General features: G+C 44.5%; 1 protein-coding gene across 1 annotated transcript in view; it reads right to left on the bottom strand.

The window, feature by feature from the left end:
* SNTB1 (syntrophin beta 1) overlaps nt 1-15,107 on the bottom strand; it is a 228,459-nt gene that overhangs the window by 74,970 nt on the left and 138,382 nt on the right. The window contains exon 3 of the mRNA XM_082721779.1: nt 9,798-10,005. Within this exon, the coding sequence (XP_082577905.1) occupies nt 9,798-10,005 (208 nt within the window). The remainder of the gene's footprint in view (nt 1-9,797; nt 10,006-15,107) is intronic.

The raw sequence follows: 15,107 nt of genomic DNA, 5'->3' as shown, positions 1-15,107 counted from the left end.
TTTTGACTCAGGCCCTATGATAATATGGGTGTTCTTAAATCAGATTCTACAACTCTAGATACATCTGCATGCCTGTTCCTAATTCTACCTAAAATCAATAAAGGACTTCAAATTTAATCACTCTGATTCAGCTTACAAAACCTGAAAATACCAACTTGATAGAGTTTCAGGCTGAAAAATGAAACGTGGTTATTTGCATTGCATTTGTAATATTGCGACCTAGTCCTATCAGAACTAATAAAAAGCCCACGCCAAAAATGTAAGGCTGTGGAGGGACTCTGAAAATGACACTGGGAATTTCAAAGCATTAGAAAGTAATTCTTCCAGGGTGTGGGGGATAAAGTCATGAGTAAACGCCAGGGTGAGTTACTAGGATTTGACTATAGTTGTAAAGAAAAGGAAACTTCTAGGTGGTGGCTAGAGCCCCCTGCGTGTCCCAGAACTGGCTATCAGTATCTCTTTGCCCCCTGAAGATCTTGTGTATGTGGGCTGGAATGTTTTTTCCCTGCGTGAACACACCAGGGATTACAGCAGGTATCGCTTGGTCCTCTGCCAAAATTCCCTTCTCTAGGTTAGAGCCCTCAGACTTCATGGTATGTGAATAATGACTGCCCACAGTAGAAGCCTTCTCTTCCTACCTGCCCTTGGCCCACAGGAGTGGCCTCTCTTTACCTGCAAAGTAGCCTACAGCCAGTGGCTGACTCATATGGGGACATAAAATCCCAACTCTTCTGTGTAAGGTGGGGGTGGGTAGTCTGGGCTGCCCATCCTGTTCCAGAGCCCCCTGTGGGACTGGGATGACGCTAGACTCTAGCTGATAGCACATTTTCTTAGCTTCCTCTTCAACCTCTCTCGATTTAACCATTGCCTTACAGCTTTCTCCTGAGTGCCCTCTCTGTCAGTCCCTCCTCTAGAACCTCCAGCTCCAACTTGGCTTCTAAAGAATCCTAAGACACTGAACATGCCGTACGTGCTGTCTTGATCTCTTGGAGCCTCCCAGGGCTCCTGCTCTCATTGGATATGCCTCCCAACCTCCATTCCCTGCACTCACCCTAGTCCTAACCCTAATGGGTTTTACTTCTCTGACAGCCCGCAAAATGATTCAAACAAGCCAATTCCACACTCCCAGTGGATCCAGAGAGCATCTCGCCCTACCTGCGAGGCTTGCAGCATTGTCCCCAGGCTCTCAGTAATTGTCAGTAATGAGCTGCCGCCAGGCTCCTCTGTCCTGTGTTTGCGGTCATGGGATCTGCCGTCTCCTGCTGTTCAAGGTGAGGCTCTCTCCCTCACCAAGGGGGTGAATAGAAGGTGATCAGAATAATCAAGTAATGGAAATCAAGAGGAAAATCTTTTTTTCTTTACTGAAGAGAGGAAGGTTTTCTGGAAGAGATCTATTTCATAAAGGCACGGTGATCGGTGATGACCAATAAGATAGAGTTGAGCAGAGTGTGCTGGCCATACAGCCAGGCACAGAGCTTTCCATCTTGAGGTCTACACATGTCTCCCAAGAGATCAAGAAGGGCTCATATGAATTGGTGGGAATCAGCCCCACAAGGCCTCCCATTACCAAATTGTGCTGTGAAGTCACGCAGCAAAGTGGGCATATTTCCATCTTTCCATTAGAGCTGCCTCTCCGCCCACCTAGCCACCCCCATTTTAGAGCCCCCATTTCTCAGAGAATGGCAGATGGGCGCAATCTGCATTCACATGTGTGCGGTGGCTTTGAAGACTAACAGGAAGATAACCAGGCTGTTGCTGGTTTTCCCCAGTCTTGATCCATCTCAGAGGTGAATCACTCCGGAACTGGATGACTTGCCTTTTAAAAGCAGCACAACAGGCCCATTAGCACTTAATTGCATTAACAGTCTGTTTCCTAGCATAACAAACAGACTTGATTTAGGGATGAGGCAAATCAGGGGTAGCCTGGACCATAGTTCTATTTCTACTTATCTGATGGGAGTTCCCTCAGGTCAGAGACTATTTTCACTCTGGGAAGTGGTGGGAAATTCCTACGTAGGTGATTTTTAGGCAGATGGTGAAGCTGATATATTTAGAGGCTCCAGAAATATCGTTCCCTTAATTACACTGTCAAGATCTTGATTACCGGCAGCTTGTTTCACTCTGACCAAGGCTATGGCACATTTGCATTTGAGATTCCTCTAAGGGAGCTGGGCCCTGCAGTCACAGGATGAAACTGGTGATATTCATGCGGCATTTGGGTGGATGAATAAATTGTTATTGTTGGAGCTGAAGATTAATGATGGTCTAGGGAATGATGTGAGCTATAGGGAACATATGTTGACAGATGGGAGACGGGTAGATAGAGGCGGATGGATAGGGAGAGACAGAGAGCCGGAGGGATGGAGAGAGGGATGAGAGAGAGACGGAGGAGGACACGGATGGATGAACAGGTATAGGGCCAGATGGATAGGTGGAGAGAGAGAGAGAGACAGTTCTGCCTTGGCACAGCAGTGCTGGCCAATAAAAATGTGCGAGCTGAAACCATACCGAGTGCTCTCCGTCGCGTGGAAAAATTAGTATTGTTCTCTGGACACTTAAAATTTTTTATTGAAACATTAAAAATGGTCTTTCTGTCAACTGTAGATATACAGGGAAATGAAAAAAGTAGTCAAACCTATTTACTTAGTAACCTATCCCTTAAGACATTAGGAAGATTGAGAATTCATGTATTTTATTCCTTTGTCGAAAACTTGAGTGCAGTGTGAACAGGGCTTGTTGCCTTCTCCTCATCACGCAAGTGAGGTTCTCAGTGAGCGTCTTTTCCCGGCCTTGACAAGCCATCCTACTCCTTTCTAAGTCTGGATCAGCCGGCAACATTTTATCCTTTCTACTTTCAGCGAGGCGAAATGTCTCGGAGCGCTCCCACACTGGGAAGCTTCTCACTTCTTCTGGGGCATCTTCATCCTTTCTTCACTGCCTTCTGCACGCAAAGCAAGATTCTCTGGAACAGCACTGGCCCCCAACCTCCCAGGGTCAACCCGTTCTTCCATAATTCTATTCCCATTTGATCAGAAGCTCACTTCCACAAGGATCACTTTCTACTTGACCGTACTTTCATCTTTTTTGGACAGCTCCCCCTTTCTATTATCCATGCTTAGCAAACGTCATAGATTTATCACCAGGAAACAAGGAGGAAACACCAAGACCCGCTTTGCAGTCTGTGTGAATGAACACACATTTGTGGCCGGTCGCTGACCGACCGCGAGAGAATCACGGGATTGGTCACCAGGCAACACACATCGGCTGTTCACGCAATGATTTTCTGAATGAGGAGCTGGCAGCAAGGTCTGTACTTTATAAAATTACTCGCAGTTATGAGACCACAGTACCTGAAATATGAACTGTGTTGTTGAGAGACTGTGGGCATTGATTTGAATCATGATAACCAAATTCATAGTGCTTGCTTCAGCAGCACATATACTGAAATTGGAACATAACTGAATTCATGGATATTGGAAACACTGAAAGCAAGGCCAACTGTGTGTGTGTGTGTGTGTGTGTGTGTGTGTGTGTGTGTTTTAGTCTTCCCCTAACCTGTCCTAACAAAGACCATTGCAGTCTTTGTCGGTCCTGTTCATTGGACTTCTATAGCACAAAACAGGAAGAAAGTGGAGAAAGGCAGAGGATCACTGTGGGGACAATAAAGACTGAGACCTGCCAGCGAGGTGTGACAGGAAGAACAGAGAATAATCTCTTTCTCTCGGATTTCCTTTTTTAGGACCGTGAAAGGAATGAAAGTAGTTCAAGATTCGGATGAAAGTGGATAGGAGCAAAAAAAGATTTTAGTCAGGGTTGCACTGTGCTCATATGAGCATGTCCCCTGCTATGGACTGAATAGCTTCCCTTCCAAATTCACAGGTTGAAGCCCTAATGTGATGGTATTTGCAGTGGGGCCTTCAAGGGAGGTGATTAGAAGGGTGGAATCCATGATAGGATTAGCGTCCTTAAAAGAAGAAGAGAGCTACCATTCCTTTCTCTCTGCCCAGTGAGGCAACAGTGAGAGGGCTGTCTATAAATCAGAAAGAGGGCTCTACCAGTATTCAGTTCTGTGGGTGTCCTGATCCCAGACTCCAGACTCTGGAACTGCGGGAAACAAACTTCTGTGTATAAGCTACCTGATCTACCGTACTCTGTTTCAGCAGCCTGAATGGATGAAGACCCCCTTTATTTTCATAAACACACATAAAATATTTGAGTTCTTTTGATATGTCTCTTTATGAGGAAGCAATGCTTTTGGTATGTGATGATGCTCTAACTTTGGATTCCGGTGGTTTCATGTAGACGGACACATGTTCCCTGGGTCCCTGTAGGAGCTCAGCTTAGTGGAAAATTCTGGACTTGAGTGGAAAGAAGGGTTCACATTGTCCCTGCCACTTGCTGGAGGAGTGAATTTACTGCAGGCTAGCCTCATAGGATAGGAATTATTTAAACACATTGCAGGCGACAGACTAGGCACACAATAAATACTAATTACCAACTTCCCTTCCTCCAATAACACCCTGGGGAGGCACAGCTATATAAATGTTCCCATTTTAAAAAATCTGAAGTGGAAATGAGGAAAGCTGAGAACTGAATTTGCATCTCAGAGCTCCCAACTGGATTTTTTGTTGTTGTTTCCCTGTGCTGTTTCTGTGTTTTTAATCCGATAAGAAATAGTTTGCAAACTAAGAAAACAAAGTAAAGCAAAGGCAACACCTGAAGAACTGAGTGAGCACAAAAGGAAATCCAACAATTCCGCCATCTCCCTGTTGGTTAGCGTTTATCTAAGTAGCAAGAATCAGAGCCTAACTTCTTTCTCTCTTGTTTGAAACTGGACCATTGAAACACCTCAGTAATAATGACTGCAAAAACATGAAAGAACAATGACTGAAAGACTGTGTTTGGGGCGTATTATATTTTACAATTCCAGTTAGAGATCAGCATTGATACGCCCTTTGGGTATAGATAGGCCCTTTGGATATAGGGCTTGGAAGGAGGTAAGAGGTTTAAGACCAAGAAAAACAAGGGAGCAACCACACTGGTACACTTGACCCATCTACAGCTGAGTGTGCACACAGGGAAAGCAGCACAGGGCCTGGACTGTTACTGTCACAGTTCAGAAGGCCAGGAAGTGAAGGAGAAAGAAAAAAAAAATGGCCCCAGCCCAAGGGCAGTTGGCCCAGTGCTGACCTTGACACTGTAGGAAGTCCAGAGAATGGCTACGAGAGTTCAAGGAAAGACTAAAATCAACTGCAATGGATAAGCTGCAGTGGATTCTTTTAAAAATTAGAGAAATAATGATATCATCACATTTTCCACTCTTTAATTATTCCTGTATCTTGATTTAGAGTGTGACTTCAGATCAAACACTTTCCATTCTCTGGGTCCCAGATTTCTCATCTGTACAAAGAAGAGGTCAGTTCAGGTCACTGTCGCAGTTCAGGCTGCTATCACAGACTACCATAGACTGGGTGACTCAAACAACAAGCACTTGTTTCTCATAGTTCTGGAGGCGGGAAGTATAAGAACAGGGTGCTGGTGAGGGTCCTCTCCCTGGCCTTTGGAAGGCTACCATCTTGCTCTATCCCACATGGTGGAGAGAGAGTGGTCTGGTCTCTTCATCCCCAAGAAAGGCACCAGTCCCTTCGTGGGGACTCTACACTCATGACCTCATCCAAGCCTCATGACCTCTCAAAGGTCTGACCTTCAAATACCATCACATTGAGGATGACTGCTTCAATATATGGATTTGGGGAGGACAGGAATGTTCAGTCCCTAGCAATTACCTCTGAGTCCCTTCTCTCTGATACTGTAGATGAAGGTTCCCTCTTGTCCACCAAATCAAATTCAAATCATCTATCCAGCTTTTAAAATCTTCCATAATTGGATGCCACCCAAGGTATCACATGTGTCTGATGAACCTTCACCTGCCTTAAGATCAATCTCTAGCATGCCTTCACTACAAGCTATATTAATCCATTGCCTCTACTTTTTTCCATGTTCATTCTCCTCTCTTGGAGACCACTGAACTCTCTCCATTGCCTCAAGGACTAGCCATTTTGTGGGAGCCATTCTTCCAGTCCTCAGACCATCTCAGAGGAAAGAATAACATTAATACAAAGTTTTCCTTCTGTGTACTATAGAGGAAATTTTAGGATTGGCATAGGCAGGATCTTATTTATTTATTTTTAAGATTTTATTTATTCATTCAAGAGAGAGAGAGAGACAGAGACAGAGCACACAAACAGGGGGAGAGGCAGAGGGGTAAGGAGAAACACACTCCCTGTTGGCCTGGAACCCCAATGTGGAGCTCAATCCCAGGACCCTGAGATCATGACCTGAGCCAAAGGCAGATGCTTAACCATCTGAGCCACCCAGGTGCCCCACAGACAGGATTTTAAAAGGGAAGTTGTTGTTGTTGTTTTGTATTATTTTAGCTCATGTAAATGCCAGTTCTAAAAATCTGAAATTAAATTTAATATGTATAAATCATGGCTCAGAGCTGCTGCTATTAATCACAAAAATCAAAGATTAACAGCATAAGAAAAGACAAAGGACATCAATTTAAGGTAAATTACAGCTGAATATATATAGGATCACACTTTATAGCTTTACAAATACCAAGCAAATTCTCTGATATTTGTGATAATATAAGAAGGCCACAGTATTAGGGATTTGCCTTTCGTTGTAACATTTTGCTGAAAACCATTTGTATGCCTCCACACTAGGATTAAGTATTAAATATTTAATCAAAAAAGATTCCAGCTTGGATTTTTTCCTAGAACTTGATCTGTGGTAATCTTTTCAGAAGTTCTGAAGCTCTGAAGGCAATAAAAGACATTCTTGCTTCTGGTAATTGTCCATGGTAAGTCATTACCGCTCTTAGGAATACAACACATAATACAATTTGAAGAAACATCTGTAATGATTACCTGAAATTGGAAGAACAATACTATTCTAAAACCAGAAAGAGTTTTTATGAGCCTTTATTCCTGCTCCATGGGAATGCCTAATAATGACTCTACTGATAATATGGTATAAGCAGACAACTTATAAGCGAGAAAATGGAAACTTTGGGGAAAATTTCAACATTATTAATGACACAATTTTATTTTCCAGCTACACAAATAGTAATGAAGTTTGTGTAAAAAGAGATGGAGGGAAAAAAGGAAAAAAAAAAAAAAAAAAAAAAAAAAGAACCTCCAGCAGTTGAGAGCATCTCAGTCTCTTTGAAGTAGAGAGATGTGTGGGCTCGACAGCGCCCTTTGCCCCCCCAGGTCTAGTCTCTACCCATTTTCCCCCTGCTTATGCCTTTGGAGACAGCTTATCCAGATGCATCAGAGGGGCTCCCTTGCCTCTGGCCTGTGGTCAGCCTCAGCCAATGGGAGACACCAGCAGGAGATCAGTGGGCGGGGTCACAGGGGTTGTACTTCCCTCCCAAAGACCATAGCTCTCAGTGGTGGCCCTTTTCTATAGCTACAAGTCTAGCTAGTTGCAGGTAACGGCTCCTTTTCTTGCCATTTCAGATTAAGGGGTGGCTGTGGCCTCTTGCTGTTGTTAGCGCTGGAGTGCTTCTCTATCTCTTCCTGGTTTTCCTTACCTTGGCCACAGTTTACAAGTTATTCCTTCATTAAATCCATTCCAATCACTTTTGAGTTTGCCATCCACTTCCTGCCAGGACCCTGAGATCGCCAGAACATCTGCCCATCTACTCAGGCCCCAAGCAGTCGAGTTCACCTTTTCATCCCAATCCTTTTCTCCTCCTCTAGCAGATAATGTCTGTGTTGCTTTGGCTTCCCCAGAATCCATTCAGTCTGTTCCTTGTACAACAGCCAAACTTTCCACTGGAGAACCACCTCTCCTCATTTCTCAGGGCACAAGGTTTGGATGAGACTGATCTCAGCACAACCCAGGGTGAACATCTGATCTAAGTCAGTTCCATTAGGCTTAATCTCAGGACTTCTGTTGGAACCATGAGGGCAAAGAGGCTTTTATTCGAGTAGACAAGTAGCCGTAATGGAAAACATAGGCCTGGAACTGTCGGGCCAAGGATGAGGGCTTGCCTACATGTACACCAATGAAGTGGGCAGGGTGCAAAAAGATGGAGAAGCAGGCCTAATAACATTATTTGGATCACTGGATCCCACCATGCCTGAAGCTGATCCTTGGGTACTGTTCTATATGTGTTCTCAAAAGCGATACATCCCTTTTTTGCTCAAGCTGAGTTGAGCTTTCTGTCATTTTCAATGGAAAGACCCCCCCCCACATAATTGGAGGAAGTAAAAAGCAGAGAGTATTGGAGACTGTTGACTTATAAAATGATGCCATCCCCAACTGCTGTATTGTTTTCATCGAGAACCCCAGCACACAGGTCATGAGAGGCTACCTGCGTTGTTTATTACACTTTCAGTGCTACCACCACCTGCACTGTTCCTTTCATCCTTTGAACTCTGTTTGAGATGGGACAACACCAAATCAAACAACCCACTCTGTGTTGAACTTTGTGGCTGAGACCCAGGCATGAACTGGTACAAACAAAGAACAATGGTGGAAAAACAGCCTAATGCTGTGTTAAAGTATTATTTTCAAGTGCTGTTTGACTGGGCCTTCTCAGATGACATGGTTCCCCCGCAGGAAAGCTGTTTATTGCCGACAATCATCATTCCCATTTACTGCCTATTACAATGTGAGTCACTGGGAGGTCAGACTGGTCCAAAAGCCCAGTGTTCCTGAGCACTCCAGGTCAAGTTCAAGGGACAGCAGTCAGGTATAGATAATGGCAAAGGCTGAATGCTTTGACATGAAGAGAAGGGTTAACTCCCAGCAGACGGCTGCAAAGTGAGTTTTACTGTCTTTAAGGTATCATGTAGCTTGGGAAAAGAAATCAGAGGGACAGTGTTAACATGTCCCCAGGTCCTTTTCCATAGTCACTGTCCTCCGTGAGAAGAAAGATTAAATCTTCATTCATCCTTAAATACTTTACTCCTGCCTAGTACCTGGCCCTGCACAAAACAGGAGCTCACAGATGACGACCTTCAGGGCCTGCTGGCTTTAGAATACAGATAAAATATAAGATAACATATCAAAAGAGTCCACACCTGGTAGTTGCTAAGGCTCTTTGTTATTATTGCTATTACTTTAAATGAACATATCTACATTATTTTTTAAAAAGATTTTATTTATTTATATGACAGACAGAGATCACAAGCAGACAGAGAGGCAGGCAGAGACAGAGAGGGGGAAGCAGGCTCCCCGCTGAGCAGAGAGCCCGATGCGGGGCTCAATCCCAGGACCCTGAGATCATGACCTGAGCGGAAGGCAGAGGCTTTAACCCACTGAGCCACCCAGGCACCCTCTCATATCTACATTATTAATAAGCAGGTTCATGAAAACTCACAGGAACCCCCTTTTTAAGCAACCTTTCCACTTCCTCACCTCACAAGGCAAAAGGTCCATTGCACGTTTGAGTTATTTTCCCTCACCTTCACGTGTGTGACAGTCAAGCTACGCATCTACTCCCTCACTCACCCATTCACCAATCTGCTAACACCTGCAATCTGCAACATACTGGACTCTACGTGGGGGAATCAAAGCTGATTAGGACACAGCGCCCCACCCACTGCCATGTACGACACAAGCCTGCTGGAGCTGGACAGAAAGTCCAAACAGTACGCAAATGAGAGATCCAGCCTATGGAACAAGGCAACTGAAAGCATGGTTGCCACAAGTGCTGGGCGTACCCAGGGGTAGGGGCAAGGGGGCAGGAATATCTACTCCCGAGGGAGCCTTTTCCTTACCTTATCTGCAAGCCAGCCGAGATGCCTGATCTCTCGGCTCCCAGCAATGCCCGTTTTCCCCAGCTGCTCTCTGACCTCCGCGATCACTTGGGTCAGCAGGTCACTAACGTTGGAATGGATGGCACTGAACCAGGCCTGGGCAGTGGCGGAGTCCTTGCTCCTTAGGATCACCGTGTGCTTTGCATCTGGAGAGTGGATTTCAAGCTGCCTAGAGACACAGAGAGAGAAGGGTTAGAATGCTCCCTAGTAGGTCATGCTTTGCCAAGTCCTGGGACACAAAGGTGAATTAAATTCACCTCTTGCTTTCGGACTTTGCCAGCTTTGCCCGGTTTATCTTAATGCTCCCCTCATTCATTCATTCATTCCTTCACTTATTTGTTTATCCACAAACATCCACCGAGAGCTAAGGCATTGGTCTAGATACTGGGGACACAGTTATTCAACCCCCAGATCACCTGAATTAAGGATGTCTGGTTTTCCTGTTATTCAGCTGACTGGCTTATCCACAGTATCATTTCAGGACTTCCAAACTTTGAGCTGATACTAATTTGCTTTGCCTCTCAATCCTCAAGATTTTAAGAATATACTTACATGCTTGCTGCTAACACAGGAAGGCGACTGGAAATAGCTAGTACATGCTTCATCCTACTGTTCAGAGGTAACTGTCAATATTTAAGAACGAAAGATGACCACACTTTGCATTCCTTCGGAATCCTGTCTGTGGCACACTTCCTACCATTTAATCCTTGGGCATGTGTAATGAAGAAATGAATCGGCCTAGGAAGGGGTAATAGTGGAGGAGAGAGGTACACTAAGGGCTCTCTTTAAGGCAGAAGAAGAAAGAAAGAGGGCGCCTGGGTGGCTCAGTGGGTTAAGCCGGCTCAGGTCATGATCTCGGGGTCCCGGGATCGAGTCCCACATCGGGCTCTCTGCTCAACAGCGAGCCTGCTTCCTTCTCTCTCTCTCTCTGTCTGCCTCTCTGCCTGCTTGTGATCTCTCTCTCTGTCAAATAAATAAAGAAAATCTTTAGAAAGAAAGAAAGAAAGAAAGAAAGCAAGCAAGCAGGCAAAAGTCAAACACCAAGCCTACCCTGGAGGTCCACAGGGACCACCTGAGATATAAATGAGATTTGCATACTGTGATTATGGTAAAAGGAAGTTCTAGATAGATTTTTTTTAAGTACTCCTAGATTAACAAGATATTGCAAAAACAGTATATATGGACTGTATAATGGAACCCTCTGTCCATTATAACCTTCTCCCAGTTTTTCCCTCAGGTTATGGAATACAATATGGAAACTGACATTGGTACAACGTAGGTGTGGTGTTTTTGTGCCACTTTGTCTCCTGTGAATCACAACACTCGGAACACACGACTATTCCAATCCCACAAACCCTCCCTCCAGCCACTCCTGACAGTTACAATGCTCGCCTCGCCACTGTCACCCCCAAATCCCCAGCAACCATTAACCTGTCCTTCGCGCCTGTACTTTTTACACAGCTCATTTGTATTGCAGGGAGAGAAAAAAACCCACATTTATTCATTCATGTATACATCCAAGTAAATATTTTTACATTGACGTTTGCACCAGAAAGAGAGGAATTGGGAAAGTTCAAAACTGAAGAAAAATGATCCATTTGTTACTTCGTCCCTTAATTATTATGCTACCAAGCGTTGAATGTTTACTATTTACTTATGGACCTCCTCATTTCTCTAGGACTGATTACTATGAGTCCAATTTAATAGAAGGAAAAAACTACAGTTTGGAGGGAGAGAGAAGTTACCCAAGGCCACACAGTGATGTTAGGATTCAAATCTAGGTTGGTTAGGCTCCAAATCCCAGGAATTTAGCTACTGTATTACAGTGTCTCTCCTTTAAAAGGGACGACATCCCATAGGGGGGCACTCGTTTTCTTGCACAGCTGTCTGAAGTCTCAGTCTCATGCTCAGTAGTGTCCTGAGTTTCAAAATAACAATTTGCAGATCCCCTGAAAATCGGAAGTCCCAACACAACCTGGCCTCGTTAACATTCGAAACCAAACTTGTAGAGCAAGTAAACCTTTTTACTCACAAACTAAAATTGTAGAAAAGGAATGAATTAGAAAGTAGAATGTCTCTGGGGGAGTTTTAGCAAAAATTAGCGCTTTTTTTGGTCAAAAATTTGCAAAACGAGGCTCCTCACAAAGACTCCTAAGGCTTTTGGCGTGTGTGTGTGTGTGTGTGTGTGTGTGATAAAACGGGGACTTCTTCAGGTGACATCTGTCCTCAGAAGAAAAAAAAATCTCGTGCCTTTTGGGCACTTTTCAAAGAAACAAGAGGTAATTCTTGCTTGCAGATCTCACTCTTCAGTAAAGTTACATAGTCAAATACCAACCAGGGTTCTCAAAAAGCATTCATGTGCTTTTCTTTTTCTCTTTTTTCCTTATTTTAATGATTTTTTTTTCAAGTAGGCACCCTGGCCAGCATAGAGCCCAACGTGGGGCTCGAACTCATGACACTGAGATCAAGACTTGAGCTGACATCAAGAGTTGGACACCTCACTGACCCAGGCACCCCAGTATTTTATTTGTAAGTCCTCCCTACCCCCACATGGGGCTCAGACCCACAACCTCCAAGATTGAGAGTTGCAGGACTCCACTGACTGAACCAGCCAGGTGCCCCTCAGTGTGTTTTTCAATTTATTCTAACATGATCCGCTATTCTAGAAATTGAAATCCTGCAACTATTTCATTTACGCTATTTTCTTTTGAAGATCCGGATTTGTTTTTAAACAAATGATGGTTTGGGAAGCCGCCACTCCCCAGATATCACATACACAGACACAAATGATATTCCAGCAAGGAAGAAAGGAAACAAAGAACATCTTTGTTGGGTTGCCAGCCTGTCCCCAGAGGAAAGCTGACTTGCAAACAAAGGTACAGGCTAATGATACAGAGACCTGTTTCTCCCAGGCCCTCACAGCATTTATCATCACTAATTTTTAAGTAAACTTTTCAAGTATAACCTGCAGACAGAAAAGTGTACAAATCGCAGTGCACAAATGTACTTTTGCAAAGGGAATACATTTGTAGAACCGCCACTCAGATCAAGGAACGGGACATGACATGCGGGGTCCCAGAAGTCCCCTTCATGCCCCCTTCCCAGTTATTACCTCCCCACCCCCAACCAAATCGCCCCTATTTGGATTTCTATTACCAGAGATTACTTTTATCTCAGCCAAAATCTGTTTGTTTTAGTCTTCCCTGGCTGCTGTTGCCTGAAATACAGGGAGGATCTTGGACTATTTCCGGGGCAAACAGGTCCTGTGCTTTTAGTGGTGGTTCTCAAAGTGATGCCCACCGGCAGCAGCACCAACTAGGGAACTTAACTAGAAAAGCAAATCCTCGGATCTAACTCTGAAGGCACGGAATTAGGAATTCTGGGAGTGGGACCCAGGAATCACCCTCCAGGTAAGTTTGATGCAACTCAAGTTTGAGGGAGGTTGCTCTAGGAGTTCATAAGAAGCCCTGAGCTTGGTTGGTTGCCAGGGTTCCCAGTAGCCGAAAGGTGCACTGAGCTCCTCCAATCTTTGCAACCCCAAAGAAAGAACTCAGAGGACACAATAGAGCGACCTGTGGCTTTTTATAGTTAAAAAAGGAAAATGAAAAAAGATGACAGAAGTTCTCAATCAAAAGTGTTCTTCAGAAACCCCTGAATAGGTTTTTGCTTTTGTTTTGAATCACTTGACTAAACACAGATGCTTTGGACCCCATTCCAGATCTACTGAGTAGGAATTTCCAGTATTTCCAGTATTCACTTTAAGTGTTCCATAAATTAGGGGCACCTGGGTGGCTCAGTTGATTAAGCGTCTGTTTTCGGTTCAGGTCATGATCGTAGGCCTCTGGGATCGAGCTTCTGGATGGGGCTCCCTGCTCAGCAGGGAGTCTGCTTCTCCCTTTCCCTCTGCCCATACCCTCTGTTTGTTCTTTCTCTCTCTCTCTCAAATAAATAAATAAAATCTTTAAAATAAAAAAAATAAATGTTCCATAAATTATATTGATTAAGGACCATGGCAGGCCTCTCTGAGCCCAAGTTCAAGTCCCCTGTAAAGCTATGCCTATATATTTTTATTTTATTTTATTTTATTTATTTTTTTTAAAGATTTTATTTATTTATTTGACAGAGAGAGATCACAATCAGGCAGAGAGAGAGGAGGAAGCAGGCTCCCTGCTGAGCAGAGAGCCCGATGCGGGCCTCGATCCCAGGACCCTGAGATCATGACCTGAGCCGAAGGCAGCGGCTTAACCCACTGAGCCACCCAGGCGCCCTAAAGCTGTGCCTATAGCTGACTGTTACCAGAAGGCTTCTGGGCAGGCAATGTATCAGCTATCCACTGCTGAGTAACAGCCTCCCCCTGAATTTAGTGGCCAATGGCTGCAAAACATTTATTATTTCACAGTTTCTGTGGCATGTGAATTGGAGAGTGGCTCAGTTGGGTGGTTCTGGTTCAAGGACTCTTGTGAGTTTTCGGGCAGGGTGTCAGCTGCAGCTTCAGGCATCTGAAGGCTTACTTGGGGCTCCACTTCTTAGATGGTGCACTCATTTGGCTGTTGGTGGGGAGGCCTCAGTTCCCCGCAATGTGAGCTCTTCCAGAGGTCACTGAATTTCTTCATGGCATAGTAGCTGGTTTCCCCCGGAAAGCAAGAAGGAGTTGCTCTTCTTTTTATGACCTGGTCTCAAATACACACACTTTGGCCTAATTTGTCACTGAAGCTCCCTTTACCAAAATGTGATCCTGTCAGTGTACGTTTTAGAGTATGAAGAGCTAGAGAAAGAAAGTCCAAGATTCCATTCCCAGGCAGGCAGTGTCATCCTTCCTTCTTCACCAGCCTACTTTATCACCAATTTAAAGCACACATGCCAGATGGAAGCTGTGAAACACGTGGGGTTTGGGGTCAGGCTGGCTCTAAAGTTTGTTGGCTTGTGAGGCATCACACAAGTCACTAACCTCCCGAAGCCTCAATTTCCTTATCTGTAAAATGGCTCAGTAGCCTTGCCTCTTAAGATTTTTGGAGAGACCAAATGAGATAACGTGTACACGAGCTTTCACAATGCCAACCGGTCTTGATCGATTCTGGTTTGCAATGGATAGTCTTCCCAAAGGCGTGCAACACAAGGAGAGCAACCCCCACCCCCATGGCGGGGAGAGTTCTCCAGGATTGGCTTTGGTTCAACTCTTTCCCCAAGTCCAGTGTGGACTTGAAGGAAAATCCAGATGCAGGAAAAACAAAAAAAGTAAACAAGGACTATTCCTAACATCCTGGGATGGAA

The sequence above is a fragment of the Mustela nivalis genome (assembly GCF_964662115.1).
Source record: "Mustela nivalis genome assembly, chromosome: 2".
Classification (NCBI taxonomy): Eukaryota; Metazoa; Chordata; class Mammalia; order Carnivora; family Mustelidae; genus Mustela; species Mustela nivalis.
This window is presented reverse-complemented; position numbering and strand designations above follow the sequence as displayed.